General features: G+C 38.5%; 1 protein-coding gene across 1 annotated transcript in view; it reads right to left on the bottom strand.

The window, feature by feature from the left end:
• The window catches only part of Ush2a (usherin), a 640,266-nt gene that overhangs the window by 19,916 nt on the left and 608,099 nt on the right, over nucleotides 1–12,251 (bottom strand). Inside the window, exon 64 of the mRNA XM_070041435.1 lies at nucleotides 1,796–2,002. Within this exon, the coding sequence (XP_069897536.1) occupies nucleotides 1,796–2,002 (207 nt within the window). The remainder of the gene's footprint in view (nucleotides 1–1,795; nucleotides 2,003–12,251) is intronic.

Raw genomic sequence — 12,251 nt, 5'->3', positions numbered from 1 at the left:
GGCATCAGGAGTCAAAGACAGTTGATTGACATTTATTTATCAGTGTGCCACCTAGCGGGGGACTGTGGAAGATGCAATAGGGGGCCCAGTACAGCATTCCTCCTACAGGAATCACCAATCCACTTGATGCAAGCAATATAAAAGATCAGTAGAAGTTAGAAGCAAGAGCACAGAGATTACAAGGTACAACTCTATCTGTCATCTTACCTTAGAAAGTATTGCAAAATGGTGCAGAACACATAATTATCAAAATAGGTATATGCAACATTCAGAATGCTGTCTTTCCAGAAAAATCTAATTACCTGATTTGAATATTTCTGATCACCAGCTTTCGTACTCTGCCAGTGTAACTTGCATGTCATTTTTCTAGGTAAAAAAAAAAATCCCCTAGGATGAATGTGAGAGACACTGGTATATATACTTATGGTCTTACAAGTTCACCTTCTCCTTTGAGGATATTCATTTTTATGAAACCAGTTGTCTTTGTAGAATTATAAACTTTTTTGAGCAAACTTCTAACCTAGTTGTGACTTAAATAAATACTCTTTGGATAAGAAGCAGTCAGAAACTAGAAGTTAATTTCTGCATCAACATAAGTAACATGATTAAGAAGAGCTACCTGTAATTTTTGAAAAAAGTGTATACAATGCACCTCAAACAGAAATTATTTTAGCTTGTTAATATTATGACTTTAGAAGCTTAGATAATCAAGGGTTGATTGTATTTACACGATCTATATTTACAAGGTACGAAGCTGTGTTGAACATATGCTAATACCCCTTTAACATTCAATACAAGGTTTTGCTGTATGTGAATCAGCTCTTGAAGTTGTGTTCCAATACCTGACATTCTGGCCTCAGAGGATTTCTCCATACTTGGCCAAAGTGTCTGAATTGGCCAAACTAATTTACAATGTGATACAGGGATCTGTACAAGCTCTGTATATGAGGTATGTGTGAACAGAGTATTATAATCTCTACTTCGTTCATGAGCAATGTGACAATGGCACAGGCCATGCCACAGAGATGAAGGACTGCCCATCTGGCTTTCAGTCTCTTCACGTTAATAATGCAGGAAGTGGCCTCGTTGGTTCTTATCATCCCTCCTGCCAGGGGTTTGGCTAAAACACAACAGGCACTGTGTATATGTCTCCTTGGAAACGAGCAATGGAGCCAGAGATGGGCAGAGGGAATGGTTCTCCTCTCTCTTCTAAAAGGCTACATTTGAATGAACCCAAACATTAAATGTTCACTGCTAGAGGGACGTGTGTATGTCAAAACATACATCAGAATGGCGACTCATCAAATTGCCTTTGCTCACTTCTTTTTTGGTATTACTATTTACTCTATCCATCATTACTATTTGTTAGTGTCTTAGTATGTGCTCAGTCTATGTTTAACTTATAAAGAAAATCAATTTGATTATCTTTCACATTTATGGAGTCTTGAATCCCACCATTAGCATTTCTCTTAATGAGTTTCCACATTTTCTGCATGGTTCTTAAAAAAATTCATCTTTTCCTCTCTGAGTGATCACTGTACCACCAAGTTCAGAGGGCAGCTGAGAACAGAAGGAAGAAAGAAGGCTGGAGAGGAAGAAAAAGCAAGAGCATCATGGTACTAACTGAAAAAAATTCGTTATTATAGAATATATTCTTTTTGTGTGCTTGTTTTCTTTTGGCCGTACTGGGATTGAATTTGTTTTCCTGCTTGCAAGGCAGGAACTCTACCACTTGGGCCATGCTTCCAGGCCCAGGAATGACTTTTAAGGTGAATTAGTTCTGGATTTAGCTCACCACAGTCTGTGATCCACTGGCATTGGAGAACAGTCTGTAGAGACTGACATTCCCGTTGGGCTTGGCAGGGATGCTGATGTTGACCACTGCTTGAGTAGAGGAGATTGCATGGAAAGTGGGGGTTCTGAGACCTTCCGGAGGGGCTGGCCCCGTTCTACACCGTGTCCAGTTACTCCAGGCTTTTCCTGCAGAATTCACTGACCAGACCTCCAAAGAGTAACAACAACAAGACCAGTCAATAGCAAGGTATAGCAGAATGGCGACAAATTCATCAATTGAAAGCAACTTAAGACAACAGAATGTGACTAATGTCGATCGTGAAGCCTCATAATCCTGAAGGACCATGCATACAAGCAGGGGCCCTGTAGGGTTTCAGAGTGACACAAGTTTCCATGGTTTCAGCCAGAGAAGTTGGGTGATTTTTGTCAACTTCTGCAAACCGGATGGATCTGCACACTACATAAAGCTCAGCAATTCTTCAACACCATCTCCACTAAATCTGCATGAAAATTAAATTTTCTTTCATCAAGGAGGGAATAAACATATGGAAAGATGTATAATCTTATTTATCAAGAACCATTTGTATAATTAAACACGAATATCCTAAAAGGTTGCCTTAGGTCGTTATTTGCATGAGTAAGTAATTTGTTGGATGTCAGGTGCAATAGACAGAGTAGATGGATGTGTGAGTATATAGGGTTAAATTAGGCCCAATAATAGCCAACTACAGAGTGATCAATCAGAATGATAGATCTAAATGGCAATACAAGAAGACTGTCTGTGTGTTTAGGACGGAGAGTATTCCTTAGTAAGCTTTCATGTGCAAGTTTAACCTCAGGAATTTTTTTTTTTTCTCTCAGACAATGTCTTCTAACTCTCTATATTAAAAAAAATCACGCTGAGCCATAATGATAATCCTGGAAAACCTATCTGATTTTATACTATACACATTCCAGGTATATTTAAAAGGCATGCAAAGTGTTCAAGATGTAAGGTATTTAGGGAAAAAAATCAGTGAGTACTTTTGAGGTAACGTTTTGTTTTTGTTTGTTTTGCTTTTACATCAATAATGTCTTCAAGAGAAGAAACACTCGGCAGATAGTTAGACCAACTCCTATTAGTGTTTTCATACATTTTTTGTAGAATCCTTTGTAAAAGCAAATTTCTGAGGTTGAATTGCTGTCAAATGCAAATCTCCAGCCCCTTGCTGATAGAATTGCCAGCAGCCCCATTTTGAAAAGAGACAACTAACCTACTTACATAGTCAAACCTGCTCTTTTAAGAGCTCAGCTACCTCTTCTTACCATTTGCATATAATCATTCACTTCTGTATCTTTTACAGAGCACTTTAACACATGTTAGTTTACTTCATCCTTACAAGGGGCAACCTTACAAGGTGAGCGGGAACTGTATTATTAGCCCCCTTTGCAGGTGAGAAAATTGAGACTCAGAAAATGTCATTCTTGTTTAGTGGGGCAGAAGTTTTGAGAATGGGAACTAAAATCCTGCCTTCCAATGTTCTTTCTAATAAACTTGAGCTGTAAGTCATCCATATGTGTTAAGACGGGGTACAGGATGATAAGAATTAAGTTACTTGTTCATAGGTGAATACCTGCAGCTTAGGTAAGGTCTCCCTTAGGAAATGGTTGGTGGATGTATTCAGTGCATTCCGAGGAGGTGGGATTCCTGAAATGGGCAAGGAAAATGAACTAGCAATGGGAGGGCTGGGCTTTGTTGAAGCTACAGTTGAGGTCAGAATACAATATCAGCTGCTCTTGTCCCCTCTGAAAAGGCCAAGGTCAGTTCTACAATAGTAAGGTAGGAGTGCAGGGTTATTCATGACGAGATTGGGATTCAGGACTGATGGAGAAAAATTCCTAGTTCCAAGCCAAACTCTTTCACTGAAGTATTTTACCAGAAGATATCTTGGGGCCAGCTTCAGTGGCAAGATTAGAAAAGAAAATATTCTCTGAAATAATATAAAAGACAAATATCAACATCAAATACTTTGGGGGGGGGATGGAGACTTGTGTTAGTGATTGAAAGGCATGTAGAATTTTAACCAGAGTTACAATGAATGGGACAAAGAGAAAGGTGGAGGTGGAATCAGTATGATGAGAGAAAACAGTCAAGCAAGATGCTGATTAATTACGGCGGAGCACAGCAGTAGTGCAGATATAGAATACTGAGGGACAATGAAAAAAAAAAGGCAAATCATAGAGAGAGCTCAGCACAGTTCCAGCCCATGTTTGTGAACCAGAACTGTTCTTTTGTGTTCAACTGTAAGGGAGAATCCTTAAGGAATTAACTGGTGTTGAAGATAGTATTAGAGCTCATGCCTTCTTGGTGGCTGAAGCTTTTACTAGGTGGAGCTCGTTTCTACTTATCTATTTATTTATTTATTTGTCAGTAGCAGGACTTGAACTCAAGGGCCCAGGGATACCTGAGCTCTTTTTGTTCAAGGCTAGCACTCTACTGCTATGAGTCACAGCACTACGTCTTGTTTTCTGGTGGCTAATTGGAGTCTTAAGGACTTTCCTGTCCAGCCTGGCTTTTAACCAAGATGATGCTCAGATCTTAGCCTCCTGAGTAGCTAGGATTACAGGGTGAGCCATCGATGTCTGGCTTCAAATTGTAATTTTTGTCCGTTATGAGGCTTGAACTCTGGGCTTGGGCACTGTCCCTGTGCTCTTCAGCTCAAGGCGAGCACTCCACCACTTGAGCCACATCACCACTCCAGGTTTTCTAGCGGTTTATTGGAGATAAGAGTTTCTCAGTGTTTCCTGCCCGGGCTGGCTTTGAACCATGATCCTCAGATCTCAGTCTCCTGAGTAGGTTAGGATTACAGGTGTGAGCCACCAGTGCCCGGCTTGCTATATTTCTTTAAAGAAACACGTTTCTCCAAAAACACTTCGCAATACAAAATCCCCTGTTACTAACAGAGAATGTGGTTAGGATCTAGTGTCTTTTTGTCTTTGAAAGGAGACCTTCATAACACATTGCTCTTGTTCCTAGACTTTCTTTTTAGTATTCAATCAATTTGAGATCAAAATAGAATTCATATAAATGAACATGCTTATGCAAAGTAGGATCAGCTTATTTACATGAGCTACTGTAAAAAGGAAAACAGTTGCAAGGAAGAGAAAGCTGAGGTAATATAGCATTGGGTCTCATAAAGCCTCAAACACAAGCAGTATCCCTGTTATAACAAACACCGAAAGGAAAGGCAAAAAGAGTCTGTGAATGATAAGTTTTTCTGCCTCTGTCTCAGTCTTCTCTGTCTTGGCTCTGACTCTGTTCTTCTCTCTCTTTCTGCTGATATAAAAGAATATCCATTATAGAAAATTCACTGTGTACATTTTTTTAAAGGGGTGGTACCAGGCCTTAAACTCAGATCTTTATGCTTTGGCTATGCTTTTTGCTCTACCATTTGAACCATATCTTTAGTCTAATATTTTTCCTGGCTAATTGGAGAGGGAGTTTCAAAGACCTTTCTGCCTGGATTGGGTTTGAACTGTGATTTCCCAGGTCTCAGGCTCCTGAGTACCCAGGATTATAGGCATGAACCACTGCTAACCATCCATCACTACGGATTTTTGTTTATGCCCAGTTATGAGATTCGGAACAAAAAAATACAAACACAGAATATGCTTATGATTTCTTTTGAGAAACAGTGCACCAAGATTTGGACACATCGTCACAGGATGGTATGATGGCTTGCATCCTACATATTCTACAAAAGCTCGTGTATTAAGTTTTTGTCCCCAGTGCAGCAGTGTTTAAAGGTGGGGTTTCTGGAAGTTATTGGTCTGAAGAATGCTGATAGGAATTGAATAATTGATTTATGTGTTTGTAACACAACAGTATACTGGGAGGTAAAACTTGAGGAGGTGGGATGTACTTGGAAGGAGTAGCTCATGGGGCTGGAGGTGCTGCTGCTGGTGGTGCTGTCTGTCTTATCTTTAGTCCCTTTCTGGATGCCACAAGATGCACCGTTTTGTCCCACTATGTGTTCCCTACTTACTCTGACTCTCCAAAGACCCAGAAACAATGGAGCCAAGTAACCATGGATTGCCAGCTGCGAAACCATGAGCCCAAACAAGTCTTTCTTCCTTTGTGTATCTCTTCCATTTTGTTACAGTGATAGAAAGCTACTAATGCAGGTGGAGAAAGAGACAGCCGAAACCTTACATGGGAAAATTTGAACAACATATCCTGGTTTATTCATCTCTCCTCTTTTCCCCCCTCCCCCTTTCTCTTCCTTCCCCTTCTACCTCTCTTTCCCAGTCCTCCTTTTATTTCCCCAACCCCTTCTTCCTTCCCTCTCCCCGCCCACCCCTTTGGCATTGGAGTTTAGGACTCTATATATTCTAGTAAAGCACTCTACCACTGAGCTGCATTCCCAGCCCTCTGATATTTCTTTTTATTTTTTTTACTTTTTAGGAATCAATATAAAAATCAGAAAATGAAATCTCCATGAAATATAGTTTACCATTCAGAATAAAACTACTAGCACTGATTAAGCAACATTTCAGCTACCTCTACCTTCTTTCTTGGTTTGTGATGGGGTTGAGAACACAATTAGGAATTTATGGTGTCTTGGCAAGCCCAGTTCTTCAATCTTGGCCTTGGAAGGCCTTGGAAGTAGGTGGCCTCACGGTATTCTTCTCAATTCTCATCCTTCCTGGAAGTTAGATATAGGAATTCCTCTCCCTCAGGCAAGTCATAACACTAGAACTTTCCCCATTCCATACAAAACAGACCATAAAATCTAATAAATAAGCCACCGGTCATGTCTTCCTTGGCGATCTTTGCAGAGGCTACTTCTCCATTCCTGGAAGGAAGAAATCCTGAACAAAGTGGTCAAGAAGAATCTGAACAGAAAGCCAGAAGGACGATCTGAACAGAAGTGTACCCCTTTCAGTCCACTATTATTTGTCCAGCTCCATTTCCAAATAGCTATCCATTTAATCAAACCCAAACATAAAAATCAGCCTTATTTTGGTCTTTGAATCTTCATTTTTGAAGACCCTGGTGCCACTGTGATTATACATATTAAAATATTTTTCTCTTATTAACCTGTATTTTGTTATGGAATTTGTTTATAAACCTTACAACTATACCTAAATAGCAACTCAATCATCCAACCATCTGTTTTTTTACTCCATTATCAATGTTCAATTTCTTTTCATGTTCTATCTGTTTACAGTTGTACTGTGTGTTATCTTCAGCACCTTCAGTCATTGAAATAAATGTTATACGAATGTATCTTTAGTGCCTTACAGCTTCAGCAATCATCATAAAGGTAATCACTATCTTCATCACAGTTACAGAACGAACCAGAGTTCACTAACTTTGCAGAATCATCGCCTGACTCTTTGTTTTCACTTCTGGAGACCTGGGTATTTGTGGAACATTTCTGGGTGTCATTTTTTCCCCTTCTTGCTTCCCAGAAGGATATTATGTAAAGTGCTCCAAGATCCTTTCAGCCCAACATTTCTCCTTTGCATTTTCTACTAGGAGGAAAGTGAGGATTTGTGAGCACAACTGTAATAACTTGTATAGATGAGGTGAAAGAGAAGAGCCTACCATTCAGTAGAGAATGGAAGGAGTAAGGTATACAAATTTCTGTCAGTGTGGTGTCTTCTGGGTCCTTACACCAGAGGTTGATTCTTCAGTGAGGATTTTACCCTTGACTCTAAAGGAATGTTCCCTTTAATGCTGAAAATAACCTTCTTCCTGAAATCACTTTCTTTCTAAGGACTGATATTTTTCAAGAATAATCTTAGTGATAAAGAATATTGCTCATGTAAATTCAAAGGAGGTGTCCTTGATTTGTTTTTTAATTATCATATAAGAATGAAGATCCCTTAGTTGAAACTATTATATGATCCTTTTATGTTTTAGTTTCATTTTCTTATTTTATTATTCTCTTTAAGAAGCTGTACAAAAGGGTTTCAATTCAGCGTGTGAATTTATGAGCACAATGCATCTTGATCAATATCACCCCCTTTCTTTCTCCCTTTCCCATCAACCATAACCAGACCCATCCCTTCAAGTTTTCCTGTTCTTATATGTACACTGAGTATTTTGGCTGTATTTTCTTACTATTCCCCTCTCCATCCTGCCCCCTCCTCCCTTTCATCCTTTTTATTTGTTGTTGTTCAGAGATTTTTTTTTTATTGTGAAAATACTGTACAGAGGAGTTACAATTACATGGGCAAGATAATGAGTACATTTCTTATCAGGCATTGTAGTCTCCTCCTTTGTTTCCCCTTCCCATCCCATCCTCCCCTGCCCTCCCCAAACCTCCTCCCCCCCACCAAAGATGTAAAGTTCGTTTTCAACATAACAACTTGTACATCTTATTGTTGCAATGGGTCCACCTGTATCCCTATTTAAATGATTTGTTTTTCCCTTCCTCTCCACAAATTATAACAACATCAAATACAGTGAAAGTAGGGGTTATACCGTGGGGGAGGGACATACAAAGCAACAGAGAAATAATCTTATAAATGTGTTAGAAACAATTGCATGAAAGAAAAAAAAACATTTGAATACATTAAGCTGAGAAAATTCTGTAAGTCTTGTAAAAACTCAGGGAGCAGATTTGGTGATGTTTTCCCCATTATAAGCACCCAGCTGGTGTTTGTTTCATCTTGCATTTGCTATTATTTTTCTACATAAAAATGGAATACAGGAATAACAAACTACAGAAAGCCCTCTCATCTCTTGACTCATAAGGTAAGTGATGTTGACTGTCCTTGTTCTTGGTACAATTTGAGATTTTGCTCTTTCTTCAAGTGGCTTATTTGAAGAATTGTATTATATCTATTGACTCTTAAAGGGTTAAGAGATGGAAGAATTTTGAACCCCCTGCCATTTCAGTGGTAATCTATAGTATGTTCCTTATGGAATATGAATAACTATTTTTTAATATTATCTTTAAGTAGCTGTACAAAGGAGTTTACATGTTAAAAGATAGTTTATGAATACAATATATCTAGATCAATATCACCCCTTCCTCCCATTCCCATCCCTTCCCTCACTCTTCTTAGCTTTGTAGGATATACATTGGATTCTGCACTATGGGCAACTTTTGATTGAAAAAAAAAATCCCAACAATTCAGAAGACAAGAAGCAAATGAGACAACCCCATCATTTTTACAAAACAGAGAATCGTGGATCTGTTATTGATTCACATCAGAAATAAAAATCCAACATGAACAGCCATGCCAGTAATTAATAAGGAGAGTAAACAGGTTGCCTGTTAACAGGCAAACAATTAAATTATTTGTTTCCTAAGGCCGTGTAATGTGATTGCTATCTCATTCCCTGGAGGGAGACAAATAGATATTAAAAAGGTCTTTCCAATACCTGTATCAGCTAAGGCCAACAGCTAATTCAATAGATTCGATCAAAATCACCACTTCTCTCCCAGCTCCTGATTTATGACTTTGGCTGCTGTTCAGTCATCACTCATTGCAGTTTGCTCTTGAGTGCTCATAAATTATGCCTCATAAATAAAAAGATACAATCAAGGAAATCATATCAATTCATCTGCAACCTTGGAGGATATTTTCCCATGGTATTTACGCTAATGCCTTTTTAAAAGGTAGCTCGTAGTGAGTTTTGAATATGTTTGAATAGCAATATGCCAAAATGGGCTTGGCCAGAATTGTGGTTAGAGTGGTTCGTGGTGAGAAAGAGAAGGCAATACATCTGAAATTACATTATTACAAGAATGTTTTATTTCACAAATAGTTCTGTAAGCTCCAGTTGTAAAGACTAACTTGCTGAAAAGTTCAGTTAGTTGTCTTTTTTACTGTCTACCTGTCTGATTTTTTTGTCATCAGATAGGCATTTTTTTAGTATCTCTGTCTGCATGGTACTTTATTGGATATGCTATAATCACACTTTTACAGATATAGTTCCTGTTTTCTAAGTTCCTTTCATCTAAAAACCATTTTGGATCAGGCAAGACAGAATATGATTTTAAATGAAATCTAGGACTCAGGTGAAGAAAGGTTCAGGGCAAAGCTGTGTGTGGGTGGCTCATGCCTGTTAGTTACTCAAGAAGCTAAAATCTGAGGATTATAATTCAAAGCTAGCATTGGCAGGAAAGTCCATGACACTATGATCTCCAATTAAACTACCAGAAACCTGGAAGTAGAGCTGTGGCTTAAGGAATAGAATGCAAAGTTTGAGTGAAAAATCTAAGGGACAGTCCCTTGGTTCTAGTCTTGCATGCGCACGCGCACACACACACACCCACACCCACACACACAAAGAAAAAGGAAAACAGATATACTTGCTATATATGCTAGAAAAGAAACAATAATATAGTTTATCTATCTATCTATCTATCTATCTATCTATCTATCTATCTATCTATCTATCTATCTATCTATCTATCTATCTATCTATCTATCTATCTATCTATCTATCCATCAATCATCTATCTGTGGCCATAAAGTTGAGATATTGGCTTTGTGCAGGGTATTCTCCTAGGAGATGATAGTCAAGCCAAGACACAATTGGCAGGAAGCCACAATGTGATGATCTGCAAGAAAAGAATTCTATGTAAAAGGGAGAATCTATGCAAAAGGGCTAATGCAGCTGGCTTTATTTTATTATTAACCCTTGTTATTTATGGGCAAAGAAAGAAGAGAGTGATGTGACAATTTAGAAGACATTAGGTCTAGGGAGCAATTCCACAGTGCACTTCTGGGTTAGAGTTACTTGTTATGGATCAATAAGAGATTTGAACTTTATAGCATCCTGAGTCTAGCCACAACTCTTTTTGTACTTTCACTCCAGAGACTTGAAGACTAGAACTAAAATCATGGCTTTTCAGAAATATGGTTCCTATGTTAAAATTTGTTCATCGGATGAGATTTTCCTATTCTGCATCATTATTAGTTAACATTCCTCAAAGAAATCCCCAAGCTTGAGGAAAGAAAAACATTGGTGCAAGTCAATTGGTTCCTCAGAGAAAAGAATATTTCTGGTTTTCATTACAAATATGCCTATAGACATCAAAGAGATCACTGTACAGTTTCTAGCTGCTTATAGGCATCTTAGTAACGATCAGATCCATCAACAGATAAATCAATAAACAAGGAGAAGTTCTAACCATCTTCTTAAAGATTTCAGATGAAGGCAACTGATTTACTTAAATATATCAATGGGGTTTTCTACCCATAGATTTGATTTCTTCATGGGACCAAGTATTAGTTTACTTAGAAGTTGATGGAAATATATGGTTCAAGAGCTTACATGAAATCCAAGTTAAGTCTTTAGATTTACTCAGTATTTTATCATTAATTCCAGAGGGGCAAGTCACCCCGGCAAGCCTGCCACGTGATGTGGTAGTCTAGAAAGGATCTGATTGGAGAAAATAATGTAACGTACAGGATGAGAACTAGCTCAATCTTTGGCTGTAAGGACACACTGGCTTTCCTCAAGATTATCCTCTGATCTTCTCTGCCCTGCTCTGTGATCTGGGAGACTGAATTCTGTAGATTGCTTCACCTGGGATCTTTTCTCCTCTGGCTTCTTTGCAGCTGGGCCTGTTCCAAGGGAGGAAAGAGTTTGGAGGCTGTATTCTTCCCATTCCCTCTCTTTGGCAGCATAGTTGGACAAAGGTTACATCCTTCTCAAAGTTCTGCCCTTATCCTATTAGAGACCTGCAAGGAAACAGGTCTTGGCTATTCCTAGTCCTTGAATACTTAACTATTCTTTACTCAATTTCCAAATTCTGCTTTTATCTCTCTATTTTTTTTTTGTTTTTTTTTTTTTGGTCGGTCGTGGGGCTTGAACTCTGGGCCTGGGCGCTGTCCCTCAGCTCTTCAGCTCAAGGCGAGTGCTCTACCACTTGAGCTACAGCGCCACTTCCTCTCTCTATTTTTTAAATTAACATTTCTTCAGATACCCTCTTTTGAGTATGCTGTCTAATTCCTTCAAAGATCCTGCTATACATGGGGAGAATTTCTTGTACAGATATTGGTACACAGGTGCCCATAACAAGGTGGGCTCAGAGTAACAATTAGTCATAAGAAAGGAAATTGGAAGAAGGTAGTTCTCTACCCCCTTCTTCCTTTTCCCCTTTCCTTCTCTCTTTTCTGTAAGACAGAAAAAAAAATAGAAAAATAGTATCTCCTAATTTTTTTGTAGTATGATTTGGGCCAAGTATCTCTTTCATATCAAGGTAGTCCAAGCTGCATGATCCAAAGAGTAGAATATGAATAGCCATGAGAGTTTAATGTGGAATTAAGTGCTGTCCCTGAAGACAGAATGAGATCTTTTCTTCTCTGGGTCTGTTTTTGGCATTACCCAGCTTTTCTAAATTATGTTTTCTTATCTTATTTCTATCTTATCTTGTTTCTGTCACTTTTTAAATCTACGTTCAGAGCTACATGTTATGGATATTTGATTCACTGGCATGTTTCTTAGT

This window comes from Dipodomys merriami, unplaced genomic scaffold (genome assembly GCF_024711535.1).
Source record: "Dipodomys merriami isolate MVZ:Mamm:240054 unplaced genomic scaffold, mDipMer1.0.p SCAF_31, whole genome shotgun sequence".
NCBI lineage: Eukaryota > Metazoa > Chordata > Mammalia > Rodentia > Heteromyidae > Dipodomys > Dipodomys merriami.
Note: the sequence above shows the minus strand (reverse complement) of the source record. Positions and strands in the feature narration are given on the sequence as shown.